The following is a 13,507-nucleotide window of genomic DNA, read 5'->3' on the forward strand; positions in this document are numbered from 1 at the left end:
TTGAAACTGGAAAATGGGAGTGGAAACTGAGAAAGTGAAGTTGGAATTGGAGTGTTCAAATAGATGTTGAGATTGGAAAATTGAAGTTGAACTTGAAAAACTGAAGTTTAAATTGAGAAATCGATGTTGAAACTGAAAAATTGAAGTTGAAATTGGAAAATTGAAGTTGAACTTGAAAAACTGAAGTTTAAATTGAGAAATCGATGTTGAAACTGAAAAATTGAAGTTGAAATTGGAAAATTGAAGTTGAACTTGAACAATTGAAATTGAAATTGAGAACTTGATGTTGAAAGTGAAAAATTGAAGTTGAAATTGAAAGATTAATGTTGAAATTGAAGTTGAAATTGAGAAATTGGTGTTAAAACTGAAAAATGGAAGTGGAAATAGGAAAGTGAAGTAAAATTTGGAAAATTGAAGTTGAAATTGAATTTGAAATTAAGAGATTGATCTTGAAACTGAAAAATTAATGTTGAAATTGAAATTGAAATTGAGAAATTGGTGTTGAAACTGAAAAAGAGAAGTTGAAATTGAAGTTGAAATTGGAAAATTGAAGTTGAACTTGAACAATTGAAATTGATATTGAAAGTGAAAAATTGAAGTTGAAATTGAAAGATTGATGTTGAAATTGAACAATTGAAATTGACATTGAGAAATTGATGTTGAAAGTGAGAAATTGAAGTTGAAATTGAAAAATTGATGTTGAAATTGAAGTTGAAATTGAAAAATTGACGTGGAAATCGAAAAATTGAAATTGAAGAGTTGAAGTTGAAATTGAAGGGTTGATATTGAAATTGACGTTGAAATGGGGGAGTTGAAAGTAAAGTTGGAATGGAAAAATTGAAATTCAAAATGAGGTTGAAGAGTTGATATTGAAATTGAAAAATTGACGTTAAAAATGCAATTGAAGATTTGAAATTAACGAATTGAAATTGAAAAATTGAAATTGAAGAGTTGAAGTTGAAATTGAAGGGTTGATATTGAAATTGAAATTTGATATTGAAAAACACCATTACTGTCGTACTAAAGACGTTTATTTACTAGTGTAACGACAGTAATGGTGTTTTAGAATTAATAAAATTGAAATATCTCCTGAACTATACTAACTTTCCGACAAGATCCAAGTTCATTGTTAATTTTTCCTCACCACACACAATAAGCGAACTTATCTATATTAACTTTAACTCATTTGACAAGATTTAATCCTGTATTATCAATTCTATCTATAATATCTCTCGAGTTATTTATCAGTATCAACTATATTTCTCGAAATGTTTGTCTGTTTTCCTTGTTTCTAAGAAGTGTCAATAAAAGGCACATAACGTTGCACGAGTTGGTATACATTGATAGTACATATACATAGTCATATCAAAGAAAAGACTATTAGTCATGGTGTACATCATTCGCGCGGCAACACATTACTGATTTAATTGTGCAGTAGAAGCTAGTGAAAATCACGCGAAATGGGTATCCGAGGTTTCACAACTTACATAAACAAGTGTTCAAGCAATTGCCTGCAAGATTATGAACTACAGAACACGTATTTGGTGATCGATGGTAACAATATATGTTTCAAAATATATGACCGATACGTGGGTACGACATCATCGTTATGTGGCGGAGACTACAACGTATACGAGGAGGGCATAAACAATTTCTTCGATAATCTGCTAGCATGTAAGGTGATGCCATTAGTGATACTAGATGGTGGGAATGAAATCTCAAAAATGGATACAGTTCTACAGAGATGTCGACAGAACCATGATAATATGTTGTCTTTAACTCTGCATCAAACAACGGACACCGTACAACCTTTGCTCTTGTTGAATACTTTCAAACAAACGTTAAGAAGGAAGAATATTCGCCATGCACAATGTTTGTTCGAAGCCGATGGGACTATAGCTGCGGTGGCGAAAATATTAAAGTGTCCCGTACTCAGTTTCGACTCAGACTTTTATATATATGGAACATTCTATATACCGTTCGACACATTAAGTTCCCGCGTAGTCAGAAATTCTGACAATAGAAAAGTAATTCTTTGTAAACTTTATCATCATATGGACTTGTTGAACAGTTTCAAGGGATTGAATCATCGTACGTTATCTCTAGCTGCTGTACTACTTGGAGATGAGAAAATAAACCCAGAGATGTTAAAAAACGTGATGTATCAAGTACAAGGAGGAGAAGGATACTGGAATATTATAGAAAACACTTTAAAGTGGTTGAGTAAACGTACGGTGGAAGAAGCAATTGCTGAAATTCTAAGTGGAATACCAAAATCAATGAGACGACAAATATTAGATAAAATAGAAAGCGTTGTCAATGATTATACATGTATAACATGTATAAATGCACCCGCAGCAGTGCTTGCGACATTAAGTATTCCTGAATATACCATGGACTATACAACGATTTTTAAATACAACGGAAATATTGAAGATATCGAATTCACTGGAACATATGATGAGCATCACTTCGAAACTATCGGCGACAGTGAAAGTGAATTAGTTAAAATAAAAAATATAATTGTTGAACACAGGACGGTTCAAAACGTCGGTGGTTCGATCATTAACAAGTTGCCATCATGGTTTATAGATGAAATTTCTGCAGCTAAACATTCAGCATCTTTGATAAAAATGATAGATCATCATGTGGTTATATTTCGTGTACAAATAGAAGACGTGAGACGTCCTACAAGCAGTCTGATCGCGTTAAAAATTGTTAAAGTTATATATGGACTTTTGTCTTCGATAGTAGACCACAAGAGAACCTCTATGAAGTATGTAATTAGAGATCAAAATACGAATTTAATATGTAATGATTCAGAAGGGACTAGAACGTACGTTTATTTATCAAGTCTTAGAAGGATTTCAATAATTGAACGCAAAGCCATTTTAGATGACACACTCGGCGTTAAGAACATGAAATGTATCGATGAACTTTTACCAGAATGGAAGTTATATATTGCCTGCATTAAGTATTGGTCGGACCAAGAGGAGATCGTCAAATCTGATAAATGTTATGCATTATCCATAATTCTTTGTATCTTATATAACATTTGTTGCAGCAAAATGTTTTCGAAAGATCAAAGTCAGGCGCACGATTGTAAACCGAATTGTTCGGACGATATACTCGTAGAGGCGTACAGGAACATTGATGTGAAGAATTGTGCTACAGCAGTTCAATATTTTACACGTTATTCTCAAAAGGACAAGAGAACATCCTGTATGAGAGATGTTAATATTTCTATTGTACACGCATTCGCACAGTTTCAAGTCATTTTATTATATGCTTTGGATTTGAATTCACTGTTAGGATTCCCTTATGAACAACCATTCGTAGCTGATTTGTTTAACGGCACTTTCTTGCACAACCTGTGTACCGAATTACAACGGCACAAAGACATATCCAAATATATAAATCAAGTGCTTAAAGATTCTCCGACTATCTTAAGATTGTTTGAGATACTGACGTTGAAAGTAAGCTCATTGCTTAAGTAATTTTTTATAAATATTTATTTTTTTACAATAAACTAAACAATGTTTAACATATTGACAATGAAAGTAAGCTCATTGATCAAGTAATTTTGTAATAGGTTGATACAATAAACTAAACAATTTTCAAATAAAACAGAGTTATGTACCTGCTGCATTCTCCACTTTTAACAGAAACAATAAAGCAAATGTTCTATCAACTTATTTGTTATTTAGTACTATTCAAATATGTAACACCACAAGCAAGTAAACGCTAACGTCAATTTCAATATTAAGTATTCAACTTCAATTTTAACTCCTCAATTTTTCAATTTTGTCTCGTCAATTTCAACTCTTCAATTTCAATTTTTCAATTTGTACTTCAATTGCAACTCTCCCATTTCAACTTCAATTTCAAGGTCAATTTTTCAATTTCAACTCCAATTTCAATATTAACTATTCAAATTCAATTGTTTAATTTCAACTTCAATTTTAACTCTTCAATTTCTCAATTTCGTCTCGTCAATTTCAATTTTTCAACTCTTCAATTTCAATTTTTCAATTTCAACTTCTAATTTCAATATCAACGTCAATTGTCCAATTTCAACTGCAATTTCAATATCAACCCTTCGACTTCAATTTTTCAATTTAAATTCGCTAATTTCAACTCTTCAATTTCAACGTGAATTTTTCAATTTCAACATCATCCCTTCGACTTCAATTTTTCAATTTCAACTTCAGTTTTTCAGTTTCAACATCAGTTTCTCAATTTCTACTTCAATTTTTCAAGTTCAACTTCAATTTTCCAATTTCAACATCAATTTTTCAAATTCCACTCGGTTTGGAGCTCATTCTGGCATCACTGGCGGATATCTCGGAAACTATGCGAGATAGCGAAAAACAGAATTCAATCAATCTTGTGGCAAATTTTGTCAGCTTTAATTTTGTATAGAATGGTCTTATCGCTAGGACGCATAGTTTCCGAGATATAAGCGGAAAACCGAAAAGGGGCACCTTCTACGTGCATTTTCGGTTTAAATTCAAAAATTGAATTTGAATTTGAGAAATTGGTGTTGAAACTGAAAAATTGAAGTTGAAACAGAAAAATTGATGTTGAAATTGAAAAATTGATGTTGGAATTGAAGAATTGAAGAGTTAAAATTGAAGTTGGAATTGAAAAATTGAATAGTTAAAATTGTAGTTGTAATTGAAAAATTGAAGAGTTAAAATTGAACATGGAATTGAAAAATTGAAGTCGAAGTTGAAATTGGAAGTGACATTGGAATTGAAATTGTAATTGACATTGGAATTGAAATTTGGAATTGGCATTGGAATTGAAATTTTTAATTGAAATTGGAATTGAAAGGAATTGTAATTAAAAATTGAAATTGGAATTGAAATTGAAATTGAAACTGGAATTGAAATTGGAATCGTGTTTGGTCTTATTTTAATCAGAAAAATGCCACAAATATTGGTAAAAGTTTCATAAAAAAATATGTAATAATAAAAATTTACGGGTACATTCGGATTACATTAAATAATCGATTACAGAAGCGATTACCAAAGTATCGGTTGCATCCCAACTCTGGTAACCGAGGCAACATTTAACGATTCTTGGTCCAGTCTTTCTAGCAAAATGAACTAGTCATAGACACGGGATGAACGATGAACGATGAACGATGGAAAATTATACGTTCGAATTGCTACGTTGTTCGTCGTAAATTAGAAATTCCATCGTCGCGTGCGCGATCGAAAATGCCAGGTTCTTTCGACGAGAATGTATGCACTACTTAACACGTCGGCGATCGGTGAAAACTCGATGGCTCTGGCCGCGAATGTCGAGCAAACAGAACTCCTCTGCATATCGGTACACCAGTTTTTATTATTATGCAGTTGAAATTTATAAACAAGGACGTATGCAAATCAGCTTTTGCAAAGAACGAACAAGGAAGTGTGCTACTTGTGTCGGCAGATGAAACCCCTCTGTTATTTTTAATTGATTAAAATGATTACAGCAGGAAAGAAATTTATTTTGCATTAAGATCCGCAGTCTAATAATTATTCTTCTATAAATCACAGATAGTAAAATTATTTTTCCTGGCACAAGCACTAACATATTAGCCTGCATACTTTTAGATTTTTAGTTCAACCTAAACATGGGCGAACTACTTCCAATCTTTTATGCACTGCTATAACTATTCTCCTATAAATCAGAGAGAGAGAGTAAAAGTGGTGAAGGCAGCAAGGTTTCCGAACGTAAATCCGTCTAATGAAACAACTGTGAACTTTCGAATGCGATAATATTAACACTAAACCTACCAACACCGGTCAGAATGACCGGTTCAACGTTTTTTATTTTACAATTAGAAGAAGGCTACTCCTTACTTTACCGGACTCAAAATTAGTGCCTTTCTCGCACGAATTACGATGTATTTGGTATGTAATCCAGTAGATTTGTACCCGGGGCGGATGCAGACGAAGTTTCGATCCTCTAGGATCAATAGTTGAGGAGTTATGATCGCCTAAAGTTGAGCATTTTTGACAAATGGGCATTTCCATAAAAAATTCTCAACTTTAAACAAGCATAACTCCTCAACTATTGATCCTAGAGGATCGAAACTTCGTCTGCATCCGGCCCGGGTATAAATCTACTGGATTACATACCAAATACATCATAATTCGTACGAGAAAGGCGCTAATTTTGAGTCCGGTAGAGTAAAGTTTACCCTTAGTTTTATTATAAAACTGATTTCATAAGAAACGATTGTATAGAGTTAAGGCTCAGTAGCTTTAGTGTTAATAGAGTTGTAATCCAGTAGATTTGTACCCAGCGCGGATGCAGACGAAGTTTCGATCCTCTAGGATCAATAGTTGAGGAGTTATGATCGCTTAAAGTTGAGCATTTTCGACAGAAATGCCTATTTGTCAAAAATACTCAACTTTAAGCGATCATAACTTCTTAACTATTGATCCTACAGGATCGAAACTTCGTCTGCATCCGCCCCGGGTACAAATCTACTGGATTACATACCAAATACATCATAATACGTTCGAGAAAGGCGCTAATTTTGAGTCTGGTAAAGTAAAATTTATCCATAAAAATAATAAAACTGATTTCATAAGAAACGATTGTATAGAGTTAAGGCTCGGTAGGTTTAGTGTTAATAGAGTTATAATCCGAGGGTGGCTTTCGCAACCAAGTGCACGTAGAAATAAAAGGCGAGTAGCAAACGGGAGATCTCTGAAGCGACCAAAGACACGCCCAAATATCGCGACATAATTTGATTGTATGCGATCGGAGATAGGTGGATATGGACGTTATCGCGGTAGAATCTCCTACGTGGACGACATGGGTGCACGCGCATGCACCGGGGTCACGGCGGATGCACCACAGATGCATCATAGTAACTCGCCTATGCCGACACGAGGCTACGGTTACACAATCACCGCAGCCTGTACTCATTGTCGGACGGCACCGGAATCCGCGACTCGAGTCAAGACTTGACTCTCGCGGGCCTTTGACCCAAAGCTTTCATTTCGGATCGAAGCGAACGATACAGAACGTGCATCGACACTAAACCTGCCACGAGGGGTCATGAATGACCCATTTTAGATTTTTTCACAGGAATTTATTGAATATATTTATTCTTTTATTTCTCTTCTGTTTGTAAATCAAAATTGAAAGCTAAAATTTAGATATCTATTCATAGATTTGTTCGATAAAATACTTTCCATTCTGTTCTATTACTTTTTGGCATTTTCGAGGTAGCTTCTCGTGTTTTGTTCTGCTGCATCATTGTCAAAAACAATAAAAACCGAATTTTTTCGACGTTTTTGATGCGAAGAGGGAAGTTATTAGTGAACTTTGAGCGCGGATATCTCGGAAACTATGCGAGATAGCGAAAAACTGAATGAAATCAATCTTATAACACATTTTGTCAGCTTTCATTTTGTATGGTATGGTCTTATCGCTAGGGCGCATAGTTTCCGAGATATCCGCGCTCAAAGTTCACTAATTGTGAAAAAAAACTCTTCAGCACAATTAGTGAACTTTGAGCGCGGATATCTCGAAAACTATGCGAGATAGCGAAAAACTGAATGAAATCAATCTTATAGCACATTTTGTCAGCTTTAATTTTGTATTGAATGGTCTTATTGCTAGGACGCATAGTTTCCGAGATATCCGCGCTCAAAGTATTTTTTCACAGGAATTTATTGAATATATTTATTCTTATATTTCTGTTCTGTGTGTTTGTAAATTGCAATTGAAAGCTAAAATTCAGATATCTATTCATAGATTTATTCGATAAAATATTTTCCATTCTGTTCTATTACTAATTTTGCGATTTTCGAGGTAACTTCTCGTGTCATTGAATAAACATATTAACAAATACCTTAATTTGATCTTCTTTCTTATTCTTATTTTAATTCTTTCTAACCCAATATTAAAAATTGCACAAAATATAAATAAATTTAATTTTGTTATTTCTATGATACTAGGACTAGTATCACGCCAAGTACACTTTGCGGTGCTCGCACGCCAAAACTATTGATTTTACAAAAAAATTGTTATTACATAAATTGTAGGAAATTTCCTCTAGTTTAATTTTGTATAGGAATGTTTTCATCGTAAAATGAGTCGGAAAGGAGATATTTTCAAAAAACTGCTATTAGGCGGCACTTTTCAAATATAGCGGCGCTCGTACGCCAAAACTATTGATTTTACCAAAAAACTTGTTATTGCATAAATTGTAGGAAATTTTCTCTAGTTTCATTTTGTATATGAATGTTTTCATCGTAAAATGAGTTTTAAAGGAGATATTGTCAAAAAAATGCTATTAGGCGGCACTTTTCCAATATGGCGGCGCGAGCGGCAAAGATACGAGGTGGCAAAGTTGAAATTCGGAAAGAGCACATCTATAAAATTACCCATTTTCAAAACTCTCGGAAAACTTTCCGGGTAACCTCGTTTTTTCGAACCAAATGACTGTACTAGAGGTAAATATTTTAGACATCCGGTATAGGTGGAATCGCGTCGAGAAATCGACAGTGGCGCGACGAATAGATTCGGGCACGCCTAGGAAACCGTGTTTTTTTCATTCGAATGAGAACGCGAATGCGAGGAGAGTAGATATTTCTGGGACGCAATGCTTCGAAAGTCCTATCGCGACATACCAATGTGGGCCAAACGTAAAACCGGTTCAACGCGCATACACGAGTAAGTACATAACTCCAGGGGTCTGTTACTGCCGTGTCGGAAGCATTTAATGGAGTGTGGAGAGGTGGGCGCATTAAGAAAATACTGATAGTCGATTGGATTCATTATATAAACTGCAACGCGCCCGAAGAAAGCAGTCGTAACGTACAAGTATTCGTGGACTTTGCGTATCGACATTTCACCACGGTCTCCCCGCTCCGGCTTTATCCGTTGCGCGTTTCATAATCAAGTTGACGTTGTCCCAGGAATCTTTGAATCGCGCGCGTTGTAGGAAACGACTTGCAAATCATTTAGCACAGCTACACAAATCCGTTTTTCTAACGTGCGGCAGAACAACTATGATTTTGAATTGAAATTGGGATTGAAATTGGAATCGGAAGCTTCAATACTTCGAACAAATTCGAAGCTTCAATACTTCGAACAGTTCGAAGCTTAAATACTCCGAAACTTCGGACCAGGGCCGGCCATCTGGGGGGTGCGGCGGTTGCTATGCACCGGGGCACCGCGATTGAGAGGGCCCCAACACGATCAAGAATTAAAATAATCAAATTTTTCTGAAGTAATTAATGTATTAGCAAAAACAAAATCACGCATTAAATAAACAGAACACTTAAATATCTCCGTTACTTTTCGTTGTGCAAAAAAACTTCTTAGGGCAAAGTTACACTGTTTGAAGGGCCACATGTAACGGTGTAAGGGAAAAAATTTTCGAGGTAATTTTTTAATGAGTTTTCAAGGTCATCGATATTTTTTTTAAATGGTATGAGGTATTTTGTAATACATCAATCGATGCAACTGGACATTCGTTATAAAAAAAGTACTAACCTATGTATGTCGAAAAGTTAGTAGTTCACTAGATATTTCAATTTAAATAACTCTGAAACACCATTACTGTCGTACTAACAATAAGACGTTACACAAGTAAGTAAACGCTAATATCAATTTCAATATCAATGTCAATTTTTCAATTTCAACTTCAATTGCAATATCAACCCTCCAACTTGAATTTTTCAACTTTAACTCTTCAATTTCGATTTTTCAATTTCAACGTCAATTTTACAATTTCAGTTGGTAATGTCGAATCTTCAATTTCATTTTCATCGTCAATTTTTCAATTTCAATTTCAATTTTTCAATTTACACTAGCAAGTAAACGCAAACCTCTTAGTACTCCAGTAATGGTGTTTTAGAGTTATTTAAATTGAAATATCTCCTGAACTGCGCTAACTTTTTTGACATACATGGGTTAGTACTTTTTATAACGAATGTCCAGCTGCATCGTTTGATGTATTAAAAAATACCTCATTCCATTAAAAAAAAAATATATCAATGACCTTGAAAGAAATGTCCTGAAAAATTTTTTCCCTTACACCGTTACACGTGGCCCTTCAAACAGTGTAACTTTGTCCTAAGAAGTTCTGTCTCTTCGGACTCACCCTGTATGTTCGTGTTTGTAAATATTTTTTTTCACTTTACAAAAAATTTGGGGCCCCAAATGGTTTCTTGCACCCAGGCCCCTTTATAGAGAAGGCCTGCCCTGCTTCGGACTATTCGAGGGCTGCGAAACTTCTATACTTCGAAACTTCGGGCAATTCGAACAATTCGAAGGCTTCGGAGCTTCAGTACTTCGAAATTTCGGTCAATTTGAATGCTCCGTAGCTTCAGTACTTCGAAGCTTCGTACACTTCGGAGTTCCCTTCGTTCCTCCGAATCTAGGAAGACTCGAAGCTCCGGAAAAGTAGCAGCTCTTTCGCATCGCCGTCGAACGGAACCGAATTTCACCGGACACGCGAGCAAATTCGTGAATCCAACAGTATCCTTACACGACTCACTTCGGCAGAAGATCGGTCCAACGTTAAACGCGAGCGAACCCGTTCCGTTTTTGCGCGACGCGCGGTACTTCAACGCGGTAGCGAAACTGAAGACACCGGATTGTAACGTCCACCTTGTGTCCGAGCAAACTGGAATGGAAGACGCGTCCGATGAGCATTCGGCATTGTCGGTCGAGTCAGGTTTTACGTTTTACCTTAAAACCTGACTAGCGTCAGCCTTTGTGAACGAGTCGGACGAATTAAACCGCGTACCACGCGAGTACTCTTACATCATCGGAAGAGCTGGTTCGTCCTTGTCCAGGCGTTTCGTGTTTCAGGGTTTCTTCTCGCTATAGTGTGTACTCGTACGCGTACAAGCGGTATAGAGTCACCTCAAAATGGAGACACGTAGCACAGTCGATTTGAAAATTAGTGTCACTTGAACGTTTCATTTGTTTCTGTCCAATAGAATTGGATACACGTTTGTTAACCTTCGTAGATGCATCAATCTTTGTCAAGTAATGAGTAAACAACGTCATCGCGGACTTTTACAATGAACATCGCATCCGGTTTGTTGTAACGGGATCCTAAGCACATGCATAGCGTAGGAAACAGATGTTCACATTCCTCGAAAATTGAATTCGACTGACCCTTCTTCGGTTTTCCGCTTATATCTCGGGAACTATGCGTCCTAGCGATAAGATCATAATACACAACATTAAAGCTGATAAAATGTGCCATAAAATTAATTCCATTCGGTTTTTCGCTATGTCGCATAGTTTTTGAGATATCCGCGCTCAAAGTTCACCAATTGTGCTGAAGAGTTCTTTTTCACAATTAGTGAAATTTGAGCGCGGATATCTCGGAAACTATGCGTCCTAGCGATAAGACCATTCTATACAAACTTAAAGCTCACAAAATGTGCCACAAGATAGATTGAATTCAGTTTTTCGCTGTCTCGCATAGTCTTCGAGATATCCGCGCTCAAAGTTCACTAATTGTGCGGAAGAGTTCTTTTTCACAATTAGTGAAATTTGAGCGCGGATATCTCGGAAACTATGCGTCCTAGCGATAAGACCATTCTATACAAACTTAAAGCTCACAAAATGTGCCACAAGATAGATTGAATTCAGTTTTTCGCTGTCTCGCATAGTCTTCGAGATATCCGCGCTCAAAGTTCACTAATTGTGCGGAAGAGTTCTTTTTCACAATTAGTGAACTTTGAGCGCGGATATCTCGGAAACTATACGTCCTAGCGATAAGACCATTCTATACAAACTTAAAGCTCACAAAATGTGCCACAAGATAGATTGAATTCAGTTTTTCGCTATCTCGCATAGTTTTCGAGATATCCGCGCTCAAAGTTCACTAATTGTGCGGAAGAGTTCTTTTTCACAATTAGTGAACTTTGAACGCTGATATCTCGGAAACTATGCGTCCTAGCGATAAGACCATAATATAGAAAATTAAAGCTGACAAAATGTACCATAAGATTGACTCTATTCAGTTTTTCGCTATCTCGCATAGTTTTCGAGATATCCGCGCTCAAAGTTCACCAATTGTGCTGAAGAGTTCTTTTTCACAATTAGTGAACTTTGAGCGCGGATATCTCGGAAACTATACGTCCTAGCGATGAGATCATACAATTACGAATTACATTGTAATTTAATTGAATGAAGATCTGAATTATAAATTGCAATATAATTGAATTACAATGTAATTCAATTACAATGTGTTTTATAATTGTACTCCATTACAATTACGAATTACATTGTAATTTAATTGACTGAAGATCTGAATTATAAATTACAACATAATTGAATTACAATTTAATTCAATTACTTTGTAATTATAATTCTGGAGTAATGCAATTGTAATTCTGCACAACTCTGACGTAGAGATGGGAAAAAATGAGAATAATCTCGAGACTTACTTTTTCGGAGGTGGGCGAGGCCGATGTTGGATTTAACCCCTGCTGTAGATGATACATGTTTGGCGTGAGCATAGATGGAGGTGCACCGAGGCTACCCGGGGCGACAGCCACGCTCATGGTCATTTCCAATGATGGACGCAATCCTCAGCTTCGTGGAAACACCAGTCCGCGTCCCTCCGCGATTTATCTGATCGTTCATTCTCAATCCGTGACCGCTACAATGGAAATCAGAACACAGTCTTAAGACTTTTAAAAGTTGATGTCTTACATTTTCGAATGAAGCTTGGAAACTCGTGAACAATGTTCTACAAGATCGTATAAGTACTTCGCGGTATGACATAATAGATGTTCGAACGATCATCGCAGACCAATGATCGTTGACTGTTCGCCAGACTGTTGAGTCCTTAATAACAGGTTCAAGTATCCGGCATTCACGTTCTATTTCTTGTCGCGGGGAAAGAGAAACTTTGAATTCCGCGATCCCCTGGTTTTTAGTGCACGTGAAATGCAACATTTTACTTTTACGATCCAGAAATCGATTCAATTTCTCGACGGAAAAATATATAAAAAAGAACTTTTTAAAAACCACGCTTATACTAAAATGCACTAAAAAGTTGAAAATAATTTTTTTAGATATTTGTGACTATAAATAAGAGCATGGAGCGTTAAACTACACTCCTCAAAAGAATTAAGAGATCACTTGTGCGAACCCGAGAAATTGCTCCCACTTTTACGTGATCATAACTCCGTCAAAAATTACCGTATACATAACCTAAAAATACATAACCTCACTATAATCCGAGAAATCTACAAACGAAATAATAATATAAACCTTTAAAACGTCAGTATGTTTCCGGATTTTTTCAAAAATCGATCTCGCGACCAAAAATTCTGAAATAATTCACTGCCATGCCTGCTACCAGGTAGAATGTTCATAAATTTTTTGGTAATTTTTCGTTGAGCAGAACAGAAGAAACAGCACACTTCACGAAACCGTCTTTACTATTTCGCTGAAATCTCACGCATTGTATTTTTATCGTAACCTCTAAAACGTCAGTATGCTTCCGGATTTTTTC

The 13,507-nt window shown here is 35.8% G+C and overlaps 1 protein-coding gene across 3 annotated transcripts in view; it reads right to left on the reverse strand.

The window, feature by feature from the left end:
- Positions 1 to 13,507, reverse strand: part of Rhogef64c (Rho guanine nucleotide exchange factor at 64C) — a 69,549-nt gene that overhangs the window by 25,826 nt on the left and 30,216 nt on the right. For all 3 annotated transcript variants that reach the window (XM_076441808.1, XM_076441809.1, XM_076441807.1), the window contains one exon: positions 12,432 to 12,646. In XM_076441808.1, the coding sequence (XP_076297923.1) occupies positions 12,432 to 12,554 (123 nt within the window). In that variant the 5' untranslated portion in view covers positions 12,555 to 12,646. The remainder of the gene's footprint in view (positions 1 to 12,431; positions 12,647 to 13,507) is intronic.

Source organism: Lasioglossum baleicum, chromosome 17, assembly GCF_051020765.1.
Source record: "Lasioglossum baleicum chromosome 17, iyLasBale1, whole genome shotgun sequence".
NCBI classification, from domain to species: domain Eukaryota; kingdom Metazoa; phylum Arthropoda; class Insecta; order Hymenoptera; family Halictidae; genus Lasioglossum; species Lasioglossum baleicum.